The sequence below is a fragment of the Convolutriloba macropyga genome, unplaced genomic scaffold (genome assembly GCF_964194025.1).
Source record: "Convolutriloba macropyga unplaced genomic scaffold, txConMacr16.3 SCAFFOLD_1961, whole genome shotgun sequence".
Classification (NCBI taxonomy): Eukaryota; Metazoa; Xenacoelomorpha; order Acoela; family Convolutidae; genus Convolutriloba; species Convolutriloba macropyga.
Window position 1 is genome coordinate 14753 of NW_027450928.1, and position 20299 is coordinate 35051.

At 34.6% G+C, this 20299-nt stretch overlaps 1 protein-coding gene across 1 annotated transcript in view; it reads left to right on the forward strand.

Annotated features, from left to right (window-relative positions):
• Positions 1-20064, forward strand: part of LOC142356283 (uncharacterized) — a gene marked incomplete at its 3' end in the record, with an annotated part of 34810 nt that extends 14746 nt beyond the window's left edge. The window contains exons 8-11 of the mRNA XM_075408225.1: positions 12739-12887; positions 13455-13595; positions 14237-14382; positions 19780-20064. Coding sequence (XP_075264340.1) covers positions 12739-12887; positions 13455-13595; positions 14237-14382; positions 19780-20064 — 721 coding nt within the window. The remainder of the gene's footprint in view (positions 1-12738; positions 12888-13454; positions 13596-14236; positions 14383-19779) is intronic.
• Positions 20065-20299: the final 235 nt, after the last annotated feature.

Genomic DNA, 20299 nt, shown 5'->3' on the forward strand with positions numbered 1-20299 from the left:
TGTAAAAGTTTTTCATTTATCAGCCCTTCTATTTGCATGCAGTAACCTTCAGTCTCCCAGTGCAATTATGGCAAGTAGTCTAAAAGAGGGTGATTGAAATCATAACAAGCCAGCCCCCCCCCATACACACACACACACACACACACACACACACACACACACACACACACACTTATAAATTACATTCCTCAATCCAAATTTTATCCCTGTGCAATTCCACGCTTGCTTCGTTTTTATAGTGAAATATCTATCACATGGCCCGATCGCAGAAAGTATTGATCCCAAAACGTATTAAAACTTCTTTCTTCGATTTTTGCTCGGATTGCAAGAACTCTAATAGGAAAAGTTGGTTTTGAAAATGAACTAATCTTCCTGGGTCGACTTTCCTAGAACCATATCCAAGAGCCATATACAGTTCCATACATGCCATGCAAAAATTTCTTAAAAGATCTTGCTATGGTTGCTAAGCATATTTCCATATATGATTTTTATATGGCATCCAAGCATCGCATCCGATGCGAACATTTATGCGTCCTTTCCATAGACATACAAAGTATTTACATTAGTCCCAACTTTAAGTGCTTTAAAGGAAATTTGGTATATTGGTACCATATATGGCTCTTAGATGGTTCTTATATGGTTCCTATATATTTCTGTGTTGTTTTTACATAATCCATGTATGGTTTTTTCATGATTTTTATTTGGTACATCCTTCCTACATCGTTTCTATATGGCTTCTACGTGGTTCTTTATTGATTCTTTTAATGTATATGGTTATTGAGTGGCTCATGTATAGTTCGTACATGGTTCGTCACTGCTTTTTATTGGTATCCAAGAATTCAATTTGAATAAAGTGCCAATTTTTAACGCGTAAGCATTGTTTATACAGTGCTTTAACTTTCCGAATTTACGGCAACGTGGCTCCAGATAGATATTTTTCTCAACGATTCGGTTGTCGAGAAATCAAACCGAACTTTTCTATGATTGAAGGCAAAAACGATTGCAAAAATGTAGAAAAATACTCCTCAGAAAAGCCATAGGGCGCAAAACTTTGAAAATAATTTCTTAATTAAGGAAAACATCTTGTGATCAACACAAACTTTTTTATTGTTAAATGTTTTGTTTGCTGGCTTGCTCTTTTCGCTTGTCTTTCAACTAGTTAACCTAAAGTTTCATTGATTTTCGAACTCTTTCAGAGTTTTTAAAAGTAAAGAAGTTCTTGGCAACCATGAGCAGGACCATAGATATTCATGGTCTTGGATATGGTTGCCCAGAAGAAAAGTTCAACTAATTGAATTTCCTTTTTCGAAGAATAAATGTAGCCACTGGTTGTTGGTTTAACTATTCTTTGTATTTTTTGTAACTTCTCACTTTGACACTTTGATTTTTTGGTCTTACAGGGAAAATATGTATGGAAGTTTGACGTATGATATGTATGGTCAAGTAATATGGTTTTCAAGTTACCATAAACTCCATAAATGGCTTTTATATTGTTGATGAGAATTGTTTATTTTGGTCAACCCGTTTTTTGGTTGGGTGGATGAGTGGATTTGACCGTGTTTATTGTGGTCAACCCGTTTTTTTGGTTGGGTGAATGAGTGTATTTGATCGTTTGTTTTACAACTATTTTCCCTTCAACCTCGCATGCTCAATTGATTCAATTAAAAAAAAGTGTTCATGGCAGTTTTTACAAACCGAAGGAAAAATTGTCTTTCAATTTGAAGAGTAGTCACAAGCACAGTGGTTTCTAAATACTGTTTTTTTACAAGTGAGTCATCTACATCTGAAGAGATGAAGTCGCTGAGAGATGCATTACTAAGAAGCCAGAGCTTCATATCCCAGGTTTAGAGGCAATTCACAGGTTAAGCCAAATTTTTATTCATGAATGTTTGTTGTTCAAAATAGTTTACAAAGCAAGTTTTTAAAGCCTAACTCATTTTTCAAAGCAAATTGAACTCACAAAATGATTTTGAAACCTTATTCAAAAACGGCAAAAATGCATTACATTTAAAACATCGGGGCAGCTCACTTAAAAACTCGGGGCAGCTTTCCGTCAAACGGGTTTCGAATGCGCTACTATTACCGCTTCTAATCTGAATGCTTCTTACTGATAACAATTTTCAATTGCCCCAATGAGCTTTTGTATTTTAATTCATATTGACATATTGGCCGGGTTTCATCAGTTTGTCCAGATTTCTAGTTTTTTTGTTTTTTTTTGCTCTGGATATTGATTATATCAACGATATCGTATAAAGCTATTTTTTTCTGTTCAAATTGTTTGAATTTTTTCTGCTCTGAAAATAAATGTAATCTTTATTCTCTGACCACAGATGACTAAGTTTTTACTATGTTTTACATAAACTTGTATTAATTTATCAGTTTGTCTTAGGTTAATGAAAATTTGAAGCAAAGTTAATTAGAGCTCACATAGACAGCAACCCAATACGAATCAAAACCATCGAGCTGTAAAAAGAGATGGCCTACTTAAAAGTCACTCCTGTTGCTGACATCGGCTATAAGTACAGTTATTTTTCTTTTGTTCAAGTTGTTTGAATTTTTTCTGCCCTACAAATAAACGTAATCTTTACTCTCTGACCACACATGACTAAGTTTTACTATGTTTCACAAAAACTTGTGTTAATTTATCAGTTTGCCTTAGATTAATTGAAAACTTGAAGCAAAGTTAAATGATCTTACATAGACAGCACCCCAATACGAATAAAAACCGTCGAGATGTAAAAAAGAGATTGCCTACTTAATAGTCACTTCTGTTGCTGACATCGGCTATAAATAGGTTAAAATTGTTTGAATTTATTTGAATTTTTCTGTTCTGCCAGAGTTGATCGCAGTTTTTCAAGCTGGACGGAAAATTGGCTTTCAATTTGAAAAGTAATAACAAGCTCATTGATTTCCAATGACAGTTTTTTTTCTTTCCAAGTGAATCATCTACTTCTGAAGATAAAGTCGCTAAGTAATGCAATGCTAAAAAGCCTGAGCTTCATATCCCAGATCTAGAGGCAATGTGCAGGTTAAGCCAATTTTTTGCTAAGTTCGAAACAAAATTAAGATGCAAACGCATGATTTCATCTGTTTTACAAGAATCTCATCAATTGTTCATTATAAGAAAAACTGCTTCATATTTTGCCTTTGGTGAAAATTTCATGGTTCGATATATGGTTCAAAAATTTTTAGAAAACCTTGGAGTTGAAGAATAGTATGCATTGCTATAAATTGGGCTGTCAATTGCCTTTTGGTTAATCAAACTTCCTTACCAGTGACTTTTTTGCAACTGCAATGAATTTCTCTATACAATAAAAATGGCCTTGAGTTTGTTTAATACGGATGTTATTTTTCAAAATAGCCTAACTCATTTTTCACAGCAAATGAACTCGCAAAATGACTTTCAAATTTTATCCAAAAATGTCTCTAATGTCTTGCATGTTTTAATTTTAAAGTTGCTCACTTAGAAAATCGGGGCAGCTTTTCATCTAAAGGCTTTTAATTGCGCTACTATCACCGCCTCTAATCTGAATGCTTGTTACGGATGAAAATTACGAATTGCTTTAATTAGCTTTTGTATTTTAATTCACAATGACATAATGGCCGGGTTCCATCATTTTTTTCCAATTTCTTATTTTTTTTGTTTTTTTCTTCTGTTCAAGTTGTTTGACTTTTTCTGCCTAAAAATAAATGTAATCATTATTCTCTGACCACACATGACTAAATTTTTACTTTTTTAAAACTAAAATTGTGTTAATTGATCAGTTTGTCTTAGATCAATTGAAACTTTGAAACAAAGTTATATAGATCTTTCAAAGACAGCACAGCACCCCAATATGAATCGAAACCATCGAGCTGTAAAAAAATGATCGACCTTTTAAGTGTCACTTCTGTTGCTGACGGTAGCTATAATAAGATTAAAAGTGTTTGATTTTGTTTGAATTTTCTCTTTATATAAAAAAGACGACTGTCCATTGCAGGTTTTTTGAAATTGGACGAAAAACTGGCTTTCAATTTGAAGAGTAATAACAAGCTGATTGAATTCCATAGACTGTTTTTCTTGTTTTCAAGTGAATCTTCTACCTCTGAAGATAAAGTCGCTGAGTGATTCTTTGCTAAAAGCCCGAACTTCATAACGCAGGTTCACAGGCAATGTGCAGGTTAAGCCAATTTTTTGTTAAAGTCGAAACAGAATTCAGATGCGAATGCATGATTTCATTTGTTTTACAAGAATATCATCAATTGTTCATTATAAGAAAAACTGTTTTATAGTTTGTCAATCGTGAAAGTTTGAAGGTTGGAAGTATGGATGAAAAATCTTCAGAAAACCTTGGAGTTGAAGAATAGTATGCATTGTCTTGAATTGGGCTGTCAATTACCTTTTGGTTATTCAAACTTCTTGACAAGTGACTTTTTTGCTACTGCAATGGAGTTCTCCATGCAATAAAAATGTTCTTGAGTTCGTTTAATAAGGATGTTGTTTTTCAATATAGCCTAACTCATTTTTCACAGCAAATTGAACTCACAAAATGACTTTCAAATTTTATCCAAAAATGGCTATAATGCTTGACATGTTTTAATTGTTAAAATATCTAACTTAGAAACTCGGGGCAGCTTTTCATCTAAAGGCTTTTAATTGCGCTACTATCACCGCTTCTAATCTGATTGCTTGTTACTGATAAAAGTTACGAATTGCTTCAATGAGCTTTTGTATTTTAATCCACAATGACATAATGGCCGGGTTTCATCAGTTTGTCCAGTTTCTTGTTTTTTTTTTGTTTTTTTTTTGCTCTAGATACTGAATATGTCAACGACATCGTACAAATTTGTTTTTCTTCAGTTCAAGTTGGTTGAATTTTTTCTGTCCTAAAACTCAAACTAATATTTATTCTCTGACCACACTTGACTAGTTTTTGCTATTTTTTTTAAAAAAAACTTCTTTTAATTGATCAGTTTGTCTTAGATCAATTGAAAAATTAAAGCAAAGGTATATAGATCTTTCAAAGACAGCACCCCAATACTAAATAAAACCATCGAGCTGTAAAAAAGAGATCGCCTATTTAAGTGTCGCTTCTGTTGCTGACGGCGGCTATAATTAGATGATAATTGTTTGATTTTTTTTTGAAGTTTCTTTATATATATAAATATATATATATATATATATATATATATATATATATATATATATATATAAAGGCAACTGTCCTTAGCAGTTTTTTTGAAACTGGACGAAAAACTGAAAAACTTGCTTTCAATTTGAAGAGTTATAACAAACTGATTGTTTTCCAAAGACTGTTTTTCTTGTTTTCAAAAGACTCATCTACTTCTGAAGATACAGTCTATGAGTGATGCTTTGCTAAAAACCCGAGCTTCACAACGCAGGTTTGGAGGCAATGTGCAGGTTAAACCAATTTTTTGCTAGATTCGAAAAAAACTTAAGATGCAAACGCTTGAGTTAATCGGTTTCACTAGAATCTCATCAATTATTCATTATAAGAAAAACTGTTTGATAGTTTGCTATTGGGGAAATTTTGAAGGTTGGATGTATGGTCCAAAAATCTTTAGAAAACCTTGGAGCTGAAGAATTGTATGCCTTGTTTTAAATTGGGCTGTCAAATACCTTTTGGTTATTCAAACTTCTTGACAATTGAATTTTTTGCTACTGCAATGGAGTTCTCCATGCAATAAAACTGGCCTCGAGTTCGTTTAATAAGGATGTTGTTTTTCAATATAGCCTAACTCATTTTTCACAGCAAATTAAACTCACAAAATGACCTTCAAATTTTATCCAAAAATGGCTATAATGCTTGACATGTTTTAATTGTTAAAATTGCTAACTTAGAAACTCGGGTCAGCTTTTCATCTAAAGGTTTTTAATTGAGCTACTATCACCGCTTCTAATCTGAATACTTGTTACTGATAAAAATAACGAATTGCTTCAATGAGCTTTTGTATTTTAATCCACAATGACATAATGGCCGGGTTTCATCAGTTTGTCCAGTTTCTTGTTTTTTTTTTGTTTTTTTTTTGCTCTTGATACTGATTATGTCAACGACATCGTACAAATATATTTTTCTTCAGTTCAAGTTGGTTGAATTTTTTCTGTCCTAAAACTCAAACTAATCTTTATTCTCTGACCACACTTGACTAACTTTTTGCTATTTTTTTTTAAAAAACTTCTTTTAATTGACCAGTTTGTCTTAGATCAATTGGAAAATTAAAGCAAAGTTATATAGATCTTTCAAAGACAGCACCCCAATATGAATCGAAACCATCGAGCTGTAAAAACGGGATCGACCATTTAAGTGTCACTTCTGTTGCTGACGGTAGCTATAATAAGATTAAAAGTGTTTGATTTTGTTTGAATTTTCTCTTTATATAAAAAAGACGACTGTCTATTGCAGGTTTTATGAAATTGGACGAAAAACTGGCTTTCAATTTGAAGAGTAATAACAAGCTGATTGAATTCCATAGACTGTTTTTCTTGTTTTCAAGTGAATCTTCTACTTCTGAAGATAAAGTCGCTGAGTGATTCTTTGCTAAAAGCCCGAACTTCATAACGCAGGTTCACAGGCAATGTGCAGGTTAAGCCAATTTTTTGTTAAAGTCGAAACAAAATTCAGATGCGAATGCATGATTTCATTTGTTTTACAAGAATCTCATCAATTATTCATTATAAGAAAAACTGTTTGATAGTTTGCTATTGGTAAAATTTTGAAGGTTGGATGTATGGTCCAAAAATATTTAGTAAAACTTGGATTTGAAGTATAGTATGCATTGTTTTAAACCGGGCTGTCAATTACCTTTGGTAAATCATACTTCCTGACAACTGACATTTTTGCTATTGCAATGAAATTCTCTATGCAAAAAAGTGGCCTTGAATTGGTTTAATAAAGATGTTGTTTTTCAAAATAGCCTAACTAATTTTTCACAGCAAATTGAACTCAAAAAAAGGAATTTCAAACTTTATCCAAAAATGTCTCGAATGCATTACATGTTTTAATTGTTAATGTTGCTCACTTAGAAACTCGGGGCTTTTTCCATCTAAAGGCTTTTAATTGCGCTACTATCACCGCTTCTAATCTGAATGCTTGTTTCTGATAAAAATTACGAATTGCTTCATTGAGCGTTTGTATTTTTTTTCACAATGATATAAAGGCCGGGTTTCATCAGTTTGTCCAGTTTCTTGGTTTTTTTGTTTTTTTTGCTTTTGATACTGATGATGTTAACGACATCGTACAAAGTTGTTTTTCTTCAGTTCAAGTTCTTTGAACTTTTTCTGTCCTAAAACTCAAACTAATCTTTATTCTCTGACCACACTTGACTAACTTTTTACTATTTTTTTAAAACACTTCTCTTAATTGATCAGTTTGTCTTAGATCAATTGAAAATTTGAAGCAAAGTTATATAGATCTTTCAAAGACAGCACCCCCAATACGAATTGAAAACATCGAGCTGTAAAAAAGGGATCGCCCATTTAAGTGCCACTTCTGTTGCTGACGGCGGCTATAATTAAATTAAAAGTGTTTGATATTGTTTGACTTTTCTATTTATATAAAAAAAGGCGACTGTCCATAGCAGATTTTTGAAACTGGAGGAAAAACTGGCTTTCAATTTGAAGAGTAATAACAAGCTGATTGATTTCCTTAGACTGTTTTTCTTGTTTTCAAGTGAATCATCTACTTCTGAAAATAAGGTCGCTGAGTGATGCTTTGCTAAATGCCCGAGCTTCATAACGCAGGTTCCGAGGCAATGTGCAGGTGAAGCCAATTTTTTGTTAGATTCGAAACAAACTTAAGATGCAAACGCCTGAGTTAATCTGTTTTACAAGAATCCCATCAATTGTTCATCATAAGAAAAACTGTTTGATAGTTTGCAATTGAAGAAATTTTGAAGGTTGGATGTATGGTCCAAAAATCTTACGTAAACCTTGGAGTTGAAGTAGAGTATGCATTGTATTAATTTGGGCTGTCAATGACCTTTTGGTAAATCAAACTTCCTAACAAGTGACATTTTCGCTTTTGCAATGAAATTCTCTATGAAAAAAAATGGCCTTTCACAGCAAATGAACTCGCAAAATGACTTTCAAATTTTATCCAAAAATGTCTCTACTGTCTTGCAAGTTTTAATTCTAAAGTTGCTCACTTAGAAACTTGGGGCTCTTTTCATCTAAAGGCTTTTAATTGCGCTACTATCACCGCCTCTAATCTAAATGCTTGTTACTGACGAAAATTACGAATTGCTTCAATTAGTTTTTGTATATTATTTCACAATGTCATAATGGCCGGGTATCATCAGTTTGTCCAGTTTCTTAGTTTTTTGTTTTTTTTGCTCTAGATACTGATCATGTCAACGATATTGTATAATATTATTTTTCTTCTGTTCAATTTGTTTGAATTTTTTCTGTCCTAAAAAAAGTTATCTTTACTCTCAGGCCACACATGACAAAGTTTTTACTATTTTTAAATTAAATTTGTGTTAAATTATCAGTTTGTCTTAGATCAAATGAAAGTTTGAAGCGAAATTATATAGATCTCACAAAGACAGCACCCCAATACGAATCAAATCCATCGAGCTGTAAAAAAGAGCGCCTAATTAACTGTCACTTCTGTTGCTGACGGCGGTTATAATTAGAATAAAATTGTTTGATTTTATTTGAAGTTTTTTTTATATAAAAAAGGCAACTGTTCATTGCAGTTTTTTGAAACCGCACGAAAAATTGGCCATCATTTAGGAGAGTAATAACAAACTGATTAGTTTCCAAATACTATTTTTCTTGTTTTCAAGTGAATCGTCTACTTCTGAAGTTAAAGTCGCTGAGGGATGTCTTGCTAAAAGCCCGCGCTTCATAACTCAGGTTTAGAGGCAATGTGCAGCTTCAGCCAATTTTTGTTAAATTCGAAACAAAAATAAGATGCAAACGCTTGATTTCCTCTGTTTTACAAGAATATCATCGATTGTTAATTATAAGAAAAACAGTTTCATAGTTTGCCAAAGGTGAAATTTTGCAGGTTGGATGTATGGTCCAAAAATCTTTAGAAAACCTTGCAGCTGAACAATTGTATGCCTTGTTTTAAATTGGGCTGTCCAATACCATTTGGTTATTCAAATTTCTTGACAATTGAATTTTTTGCTACTGCAATGAAATTCTCTATGCAATAAAAATGGCCTTGAGTTCATTTAATAAGGATGTTGTTTTTCAATGTAGCCGAACTCATTTTTCACAGCAAGTTGAACTCATGAAATGACTCTGAAATTTTATCCAAAATGGCTCTAATGTATTGCATATAATTTTACGTTTTAATTTTACAAGTTGTTTTCTTAGAAACTCAGGGCAGCTTTTCATCTAAAGGTTTTTAATTGCGCTACTATCATCGCTTCTAATCTGAAAGCTTGTTACTAATGAAAATTACGAATTGCTTTAATTAGCTTTTGTATTTTAATTCACAATGACATATTGGCCGGGTTCCATCATTTTTTTTCCTGTTTCTTATTTTTGTTTGTTTTTTTCTTCTGTTCTAGTTGTTTGAATTTTTTCTGCCTAAAAATAAAAGTAATCTTTATTCTCTGACCATACATGACTAAATACTTGTTTAAAACTAAAATGGTGTTAATTTATCAGTTTTTCTTAGATCAATTACAACTTTGAAACAAAGTTATATAGATCTTTCAAAGACAGCGCCTCAATACGAATCGAAACCATCGAGATGTAAAAATGAGATTGCCCGCTTAAGTGTCACTTCTGTTGCTGACGGCGGCTATTTTTGTTTTAAAATTGTTTGATTTTGTTTAAAGTTTTTATATTTAAAAAAGCGAGTGTCCAACGCAGGTTTTTTAACCGGACGAAAAACTTTCTTTCAATTTGAAGAGTAATAACAAGCTGATTGATTTACACAGACTGTTTTTCTTGTTTTCGGGAGAATCGTCTACTTCTTAACGCGAGCTTCATAACGCAGGTTCCGAGGCAATGTGCAGGTTAAGCCAATTTTTTGTTAGATTCGAAACAAACTTAAGATGCAAACGCCTGAGTTAATCTGTTTTACAAGAATCCCATCAATTGTTCATTATAAGAAAAACTGTTTGATAGTTTGCAATTGAAGAAATTTTGAAGGTTGGATGTATGGTCCAAAAATCTTACGTAAACCTTGGAGTTGAAGTAGAGTATGCATTGTATTAATTTGGGCTGTCAATGACCTTTTGGTAAATCAAACTTCCTAACAAGTGACATTTTCGCTTTTGCAATGAAATTCTCTATGCAAAAAAATGGCCCTTCACAGCAAATGAACTCGCAAATGACTTTCAAATTTTATCCAAAAATGTCTCTACTGTCTTGCAAGTTTTAATTTTAAAGTTGCTCACTTAGAAACTTGGGGCTGTTTTCATCTAAAGGCTTTTAATTGCGCTACTATCACCGCCTCTAATCTAAATGCTTGTTACTGACGAAAATTACGAATTGCTTCAATTAGTTTTTGTATTTTATTTCACAATGACATAATGGCCGGTTTCATCAGTTTGTCCAGTTTCTTAGTTTTTTGCTTTTTTTGCTCTAGATACTGATCATGTCAACGATATTTTATAAAGTTATTTTTCTTCTGTTCAAGTTGTTTGAATTTTTTCTGTCCTAAAAAAGTTATCTTTATTCTCAGGCCACACATGACAAAGTTTTTACTATTTTTAAATTAAATTTGTGTTAAATTATCAGTATGTCTTAGATCAAATGAAAGTTTGAAGCGAAGTTATATAGATCTCACAAAGACAGCACCCCAATACGAATCAAATCCATCGAGCTGTAAAAAAGAGCGCCTAATTAGCTGTCACTTCTGTTGCTGACGGCGGTTATAATTAGAATAAAATTGTTTGACTTTATTTGAAGTTTTTTTTATATAAAAAAGGCAACTGTTCATTGCAGTTTTTTGAAACCGCACGAAAAATTGGCCATCATTTAGGAGAGTAATAACAAACTGATTGGTTTCCAAATACTGTTTTTCTTGTTTTCAAGTGAATCGTCTACTTCTGAAGTTAAAGTCACTGAGTGATACATTGCTAAAAAGCCCTAGCTTCATAACGCAGGTTCACAGGCAATGTGCACGTTCAGCCAATTTTTTGTTAGATTCGAAAAAAAATAAGATGCAAATGCTTGAGTTATTTTGTTTCACAAGAATCTCATCAATTGTTCATTATAAGTTTTCGAAAGAATTTTTTCTGCACTAAAAATAAATGTTATATTTTTTTCTGACCACACATGACTAAGTTTTTAATATTTTTGAAATAAATTTGTGTTATTTTATCAATTTGTCTGAGATCATTTGAAACTTTGAAGCAAAGTTATATAGATCTCACAGAGACAGCACCACAATACGAATCAAACAAATGGCGCTGTAAAAAGATATCGCCTACTTAATAATCACTTCCGCTGCTGACATCGGCTATAAATATCCAAGGTTTCGAGGAAATGTGCAGGTTAAGCCAATTTTGTTAAATTCGAAACAAAATTAGGATGAAAACGCAAGATTTCATCTGTTTCGCAAGAATCTCATCAATTGTTTATTATAAGAAAAGCTGTTTCGTAAATTGCTATTGGTGATATTTTGAAGGTTGTATGTATGGTTCAAAAATCTATAGAAAACCTTGGAGCTGAAGAATAGTATGCATTGTTTTAAATTGAGCAGTCGATTACCTTTTGGTTATACATATTTCTTGACAAGTGACTTCTTTTGCTACTGCAATAAATTCTCTACGCAATAAAAACGGCTTTGAGTTCTTTTAATAAGGATGTTTTTTGTTCAATATAGACTAAATCATTTTTCAAAGCAAAATGAATTCACAAGGTGATTTTTAATTTTTATCCAAAAATGGCGTTAAAACATTACTTGTTTTAATTATAAGGGTTGCTCACTCAGATAATCGGGGCAGATTTTGATCTCGCATGTGCTACTATTACTGCTTTCAATCTGAATGCTTGTTACTGATAAAATTACGAATCCTGTATTTTTTTATTTCCAATAATCTTTTGTATTTTATTTCACAATGACATAATGGCCGGGTTTCATTAGATTATCCAGTTTCTTATTTTTTTTCTGATTCTCACTCTGGATATTGATTATATCAACGATAGCGTTCTTTTTCTATAAAGTTCTCTTTTTCTATTGTTCAAGAAGTTCGAAAAATTTTTTGCGCTAAGATTAATTGTAATCTTTATTATCTGAACACACATGACTAAATTTTTACTAAGTAAATTTTATAATTCAAATAAGTTTGTGTTAATGTATCAGTTTGTCTTAGATCAATTGAAAATTTGAAGCAGAGTGTAAATAGATCTTACAAAGACAGCACCCCAATACGAATCAAAATCATCGAGCTGCAAAAAAGAGATCGCGTATTTAATTGTCACTTCTGTAGCTGACGGCGGCTATAAATAAATAAAAATAGTTTGGTTATCTTTGAATTTTTCTGCCACCCCACCCCATCCCGCATCACTCTTTTTTGTCCATTGAACCTTTGAAAAGGTCAAACTTTGGGATCTATTCTGCCCCGTGTCAACTTAGGGGTTATATAACTTTTACGCCCCCAGACGCACGTGTTATTTTTTGCATAGTAACGTGCTGTGTAACCACATATAGGTTGCATGTGGTAGGGGGCATAAAAAAGATTGGGGGTCAAAACAGAATAGACCCAAAAATTGATAGCAGAGAAAAACTTTTTCGATTACATTCCTTCGAATGTGTTCACGTGTTCCAGGTGAAATACGAAGTGAAGATTGACCTTGAAGACAGGAACTCATCTCCTGAAGTGCCCTCAGAAAAGAGCAGCCGAGCATTCTCAGCAGGCACTGCGGACGAGGTCAACAGAAAAAAATCACGTGCAAAATCTTCCCACGTCGTTTACAAGTTAGATTGTACTGTTAAATTATTAAGTTATTATGTCTGGTTTATTTATTCTTCGAGTTTCAAAAAGAGCAACTAACAGAGTTCAAAGGATTTCATAATAATAACAACACTTCATAATTTTGGTGACTCGTGCATGCGAGATGAGTTTTGAGCTGCATTTTCCTTAAAAATCCTCCCATTGCAGCCCCACTCTTACATCATTTGGGCGGAAAAATTCAACCCGGGCACTGCGCACGAGGAGCATGCACCACACTTATTTTGCAATGTTAGAATATACTAGATCTTTTGTTTGTCATCACTAATTACTGAATTACTGCAATTTTTTTCGTTTGTGCCCCCCCCCCCCCAGTACGTTATGCACCCCCAGTTACAGAGCACGTGCCATTACATAGTAAATTACCATGTACAAATATGGCGCGTCCAAATAATATGCACCCTTTGAGCTGGAAGGGGGTACAAACGGAAAATATCCAATTACTGCTCATTTTGTAGTTAAAATTTAATCTTTTTCGGCTACGAAATTCTTCGTTATGTCATTTTGGACAAATCTGATTATGATTTTTTCAGGCGTTACCGTGACTTTCTGAACCTACACGATCGTCTGTGTCGCAACCCTGACATAGTGGGTCTTCTAGAAAACGTGGCTTCCCCCTATTACCTCATGCTACCCTACACTCCGTTCAAACCAGAGATTCTCGAAAAGCGAAGGTAAAAACTTCTAAAACTTTTAAACTGACTGATCAAACGAGAATTAATTTTTACTTAATTCATAGCCTCAGTTAACCGCTGTCCGAATGAATGGACAATAGAACCCAAGTACATGAGCTTGCCCACCTAACACCATCAATTTACTGAACCAATTTTTCGACCATTTTGCCACCATTAAATGGACAAAAAGCGATTGCGCAATGTTGGTCGTATAGTTTACATGGCTCTGCTGAAATCACTGGAAAAATGGGATATTAATCACGAACAGCTCACCGGTTTAAGATATAAGCTATAATTCCGGAAATTCGAAGAGTTACTATAGCAGGCACGCCTAGTTTTGATATAATTTTTGTAATTTACTCTCTGCTACGTCCCCCTAGCTTGGTGGTCACAAAAATTTTATATGCCGCCCTAATAAACCTGCACATTTTAATGTCCACTGCACCCAATACGTAAACTGTAGTTGAGGGTTATTAACGGCACTGGGGGTTCCAAACAAAATAATTGTAAGATCTGTTACATTAATTCAATAGGGCTACACCAGAAGTCTGTGTTCTGTACCGCACCTAAAAAATCTGTAAATTTATTTAACTTCAAGAGCCTTTTGATTAGTGTTTGATTTCATATTGTCCCATTTCTAGGGTGTCGCTTCAAAAATATCTGCAGCAATTGTCAAATTCTCTGGCCACTTGTCACTCAGTCGAGTTATGCGACTTTCTCGGAATATCTGAAGTTGGACGACTGTACGATGACTCGGATGCCGATTCCTGTCAGGGTGCCGAATCTCGTTAGTAAATACTATATGATTGACTTCTAAATTAAAGTTTGGTTAAACAATTGACCCAAAGCCTAGGAATTGTTGAAACGAAATCAAAACAATATCAAAAAATGAATAAAGCCGTTAGGATCAAAACGACTAATCAAATCGACCAAATGAAAAGATACCAAACTTGTTACAACATCTGATTGTCTTATATCTGGTAGCGCATTACTGAGACGAATAACTTCGGAGGAGGGTTAGTAATCCAGGGTGTAGACGGTATCCGCAACCTCTACCTGGTGCCCCTGGGTAACTACTACCAGCTCAGTTTGCGGTGTAGTCCCGACAGTCTGAGAAGTGTGCATTGAACCATCCACTTCGGACACAAAAAACTTTTCTTGAAAACTTTTGTCAGGCCGATACTCATAAGCGCAGGCAAGAGCCTGAGATGAAGGAGTTGAGGCAGACCATTGATTTAGCTTGAAAGAAGGGAGCAAAAGTGGTTGTTGGTGGGACCCCGTAATAGAAGTGGCTCTTGTAGTCATGTCTCGCGGTCTTCTACCTGTTGGAAATGTCTCCAATGGGCGAAAGATGGTCTTACTGACTCGAAAATAAACAGCGTAACGAAGGTTAAATCGAGACTAGTAGATGAAGTTTGACCCTTTAGTTGTGATTTGACTGAACTCCAATTAAAGACTCTTGTGAACTCAAATCTGCCTGAGACCCATGCTAGCAGGCAACGAACGCAGGGTTAGTAAAGTTGAGACGTGAAGGAGCTTGGGATTATTGCTACACTGTATTAATTGAAAGTTGATGAGTAGTTGAAGAGAAAGCTGTGTGTGATCACTGCGCACAAATAGTATCTGAAATGAAAGTCTTCTAGTAAGAAAAACTGTGTAAGGTTCAGACAAGGTAGGTGTAGTAATAGTCCCAGAACTAACATCACAGAGTAGTATTGCAACTGTGATCGGAGAGCTAAAATGACAATAAGTGGCTACACTAAATGCTTGTTCCAGACAATACATGCTCTTTTATGTCCCGAAAGATGATTTTAAAGAGACTTGAGACTCACTCAAAAAGGTAGACCCCAGATGTTCTTCGCACCGATGCTCTGGTCTCCATGGCTTGGAATTCATTCCTGTAAAGGTTCATGACTAAATAATACCTTTGGTTCAGGCCAAAGAGAAGTCGCACAATGTGATTTCGTGATGATGAAATTGTGGGCTCCAATTCTTAATCAAGAGTTTAATTTAATCAGTAATTAAATAATAACAAGTCGATCGAACGAAATAGGTGGTAGGGCCGGAAACTTTTCATGCTCATAGAGATGAGTTTTTATTTGTCTGCAGAAACGTGTTGAAAAATATCGGTCCTGCTAGAGAGCCTAGAGCACATTGATAACCCCCCAATTGGTGTACAGAATTTTATCTTGAGGAATTGTTTAGGCTCCGACAAAATAGTATATTCATTGAGATTCGACACATCCTAGGAAAATCTCCGGAACTTATTAAATATAATTGATAACTTGCAAAGGAACAGGCTGTAGAATTTGATCTGTATCCATATTTCAGAATATGCAAGATTACTAACCTACTGATCAACTTGCCCGGAATGGAACTGCAAAAACCAATAGATTAATTAAGAGCAGTTTACATTGGTTGCATTTGCCCGTTTTTTTTGTAACTTCAATATCTCACTCACTTACAAGAATGGACCCATTATCAAAAAATGGTTGACAGTGTTTTATATCTTATCTTGGGATAACAGAATTACACTCACAAGAAAATTCAATATATGGTAATAAACGAATTTGATTATAATTCAATTCGCGAATCCTGGACAACTACGACAGCCACGGAAAATTACATAATATATTGAAGCACAACCAGATTAGAGATCGTGTTGTTGCAGCTTTTTCGTCTGCAAGTTGTCCGGCTGTTGTCGAGAAGTTTGAGCCATTTTTTGGAGCACAATCAGACTAAGAAGCGTTTGCATTCCATCGTAGACTGCTGGCCAATCAGCTGTTTTTGACGGTATCATGACGTTGTTGCCGCAATAGAACATAATTTCTAATGCGACATTGAAATCCGGATTTGCATTTGATATTGCTTAGGAGCAAAAGTGTCATGCTTATTAGGAGAAATGTAAAGGGCAAGATATTTTGTTGGTGAAGCTTAAGCTCAAAGTCTTGTGTGTGTTCCCATCTATTTTGACCTCAAAACCCCAAGAAAAAGATTGGCTGTTTTATTACAGACAATTAAAACAAAAAAGATTAAATCAAGAAGATTAAAACAAGAAGATTAAAACAAAAAAGATTGGCTGTTTCAAAGCCAATCGCAGCTGTGACTCTGAGGGATTATCGGCGGTCTACAGCAGATTACGACAGCCTGTATCTGATGTCTGTAGAAAATGAAACTAAAGAATTACAGAAAAACGAAAGTTAAAGAAATTTGAACTAACCTTTGAATTTTCTCGATGAACCGTATAAACCGAAACAGAAATTAGACCAAAAAGAAATATAGCTATTTGTACAGATCAAGATTAGAGTTATGATTTGATTTTCTCAAATTAAGTTGGTACCAAATTTAAAATAAAGATATTATTCGGACCTGATAATCTTAGTAAACGAAACACCTTGAAGGTATAATAAAATTATTATTTGAAGATTTAGGCATAAACAAATGACTTGGAACGCAATTTTCGGACCTTACATTATACGTACGGATATACAAAACTCATAGAAACCAGGCCATATATAGGGCCCTTAAGGGTATTTTCCCAAATGATTAGGCTACATTAAGCCCACAGGACTCAATCTTCTCAAGATATGAAAAGATAAGCCAGTATAAACACGGCTAATCTTTGAGCCTTTTTCTTAACCCAATTTTCTGATTCTAAATTCACTTGCTTGTTAAACAACCTTCGTTATTCTCAGCGGTAATCTTCTCTCCTTAGTTCAATTTTTCTAACTTCTTAGAGTCGGTGCAGATTCAGAAATCGAATAAAGAAACACAAAATAGCTTGGAGACTTTTTGTAGTGTACACTTATTTTGATTCTAGCTTTGATTTAGTTAGGAATAAGGTCCGTTGAAACTTTGCAATCTTTTATTTATAAATCTGGTAATTTCTTAAGTTAGAGTTTGGCTTTAATTCGAAACGTAACATGGCTACTGAGGGTCATAGGTAGTTTTGCAGAGATCAACGACTATTAGGTTAAGTTCAGATCTCCCGGGACTTGGACATCAAGAGAGTGACTGCAGACACCTTCAAGACGAGAGTTTCTTAGGGTATCAATCGCCGCGCCCCTTTGGAGATTGAATAAGTGAAGCCAACCTGAGGAGGCGAGTAAGTCTAACCAATTTAGTATGGATGGGCGAACCAAGCAGACATTTAACACGGTCTGCAGTAGTCCTGAATTACTTGATGGGCAATAGAACTTGCGTTCTTTTTTCAAGTAGTTGTTACTCATTTGTTTGAACTGTGAGTGAACTACGACGAAATTAGCTTCATCTGCAAGTTTAATAGTTTTTAGGGTCACAGATTGATCTGTTAGTATAACCTAATTGCACTGAGAACTTGGTATACTTCTCAATCTTAGTACAACATTTTTATAATTGTTTTCTTTTTTCCATACACTTAACTCATAGTTGAGGCTACAGGACTCTGAATCCAAAATTATCATTACAGTTTTCAACAAACTGCTGCCTGCAATCTGAAAATTATGAGTAATAGAAGGGCCTGGTGTCACCTTCTCTTTTATATAGGAAAATGTTATTTCGAAGTTACCACTACTCTAGCACTTTATTTTTTCAATATTTAAGTCTATAAAAGTTGTTGGGATTTGATACGGGAATCTCCCGACCCCGGTTTTTCAAATTCTACACTATCCCTAAAGGATAGTTAGTTGCAAAATCTTTGGCTCTGGCTATATGCCCATTTGATCTGTTGTTTGTCTAAGAATTTTTGGAAATAGGAAACACCAGTATTTTGAAGCACTGGTCCTGCAGGACTCAATTATCTCAAGATACAAAAAAAATAAGCCAGTACAAATACGGCTAATTAATCAGCCTTATTCGTAACCCGATTTTCTTATTCTAAATTTACTTATTGTTGTACAACCTTCGTTATTCTCAGCTGTTATATTTTTTCTTTTGTTCGATTTTTCTAACTTCTGAGGATTATTTGATAGTCGTTGCGGACTCAGAGATCGATTAGAGAAAAAAAATAGTTGGGAGACTTTTTGTATAGTACTTTTAGTTTGATTCTAGCTTTGATTTAGTTAGGAATAAGGTCCGTTGAAACTTTGCAATCTTTAATTTATAAATCTGGTAATTTCTTAAGTTAGAGTTTGGCTTTAATTTGAAACGTAACATGGCTACTGAGGATCATAGGTAGTTTTGCAGAGATTAACGACTATTAGGTTAAGTTCAGATCTCCCGGGAATTGGACATCAAGAGAGTGACTGCAGACACCTTCAAGACGAGAGTTTTTAAGGGTATCAATCGCCGCGCCCCTTTGGAGACTGAATAAGTGAAGCCAACCTGAGGAGGCGAGTAAGACTAACCCATATAGTATGAATGGGCGAACCAAGTAAACATTTAACACGGTCTGCAGTAACCCTGAAGTACCTGGTGGGCAATAGATCCTGCGTTCTTTTTTCAAGTGGTTGATACTCGTCTGGTTGGGCTGTGGAGTGAGCTACGACGAACTTATCTTCGTCTGCAAGTTAAGTAGTTTTTAGGGTCACAGATTGATCTGTTAGTATAACCTAATTGCATTGAGAACTTGGTATAGTTTTCAATCGTAGTACCACATTTTTTATAATTGTTTTCCTTTTTCCATACACTTAACTCATAGTTGAGGCTAAAGAACTCTGAATCCAACTTTATCATTACTATTATAAACAAACTGCTGCCTGCAATCTGAAAATTAGAAGTAATAGAAGGGCCTGGTATAACCTTCTCTTTTATATAAGAAAATAGGCTTGCGAAGTTACCACTGTCTTTAATAGAGAGTTAGTTGAAAAATCGTTGGCTCTGGCTAGATGCCATTTTGATCTCTTGCTTGTCTAAGACTTTTTGGAATTTGGAAGCACCATTCTTTTGAAAAATTAGTCACTAAAACAAAAATCTTGTGATCCAATAATTAAAAAACGAATGGACGGATCGATTTAGTTGACCCAGAAAAATGACTTAACTTGAAGTGACGGTTTATCGAGGTGCTTAAACAAAGTTAAAGTTAACCACAGTACAATTCAATTTAATATAATTTTGATTTAAAGAAATTTTTCTGGCATATTGTTCTATGAGAAGTAACTGTTAAAAGTTCACCACATTCAGCTTATCTCATGCCAAATTAAGCGCCAAAAATGCACAGAAATCTGGATATAAGTTTTCATCTGCACTTTCGACGGTTTCTTTCAAGATGCCCGTCAAACAATGTCCGCCACAACACGCCAACGCCACTCAATCCGCGACACGGTTTACACAATAGCAAACAACGCTGTTAAAGAGAGTGACCCGAAAGAAGGCATGTCCAGTTTGGTTGGGGTCGCTGGAGGGGCACCAGGTGGAGTCTTGGGCAAGTTTCTGGACACCGCCAAGGATTACTCGTCCCTCATCATCCCTAGAACTAGAAGCCGACCAAAAGTAAGTCATTGCATTTGCTACCATAACGCAATTCTTTTCATTGACTTCTTGCTACAAATTTGTTAGTGTTGAAAAAATTTGGAAACGTTTTGTTGTATATTCTTAATTTACCGCCAAAAATGGTTGCGGTGAAAAATGCAGTTTGTAGCACTATTTTTTCCCAGTATTCTATAATCTGCATTTGTTCATCTTATTACCCAGGATAAGATCCGCAACCCAAAACAGGTATAAGCCAGACGGACAGGGGTCCAGTGCGAACGTGCACATATTCTGGACTAAGTTTCGGTCAGGTCTTG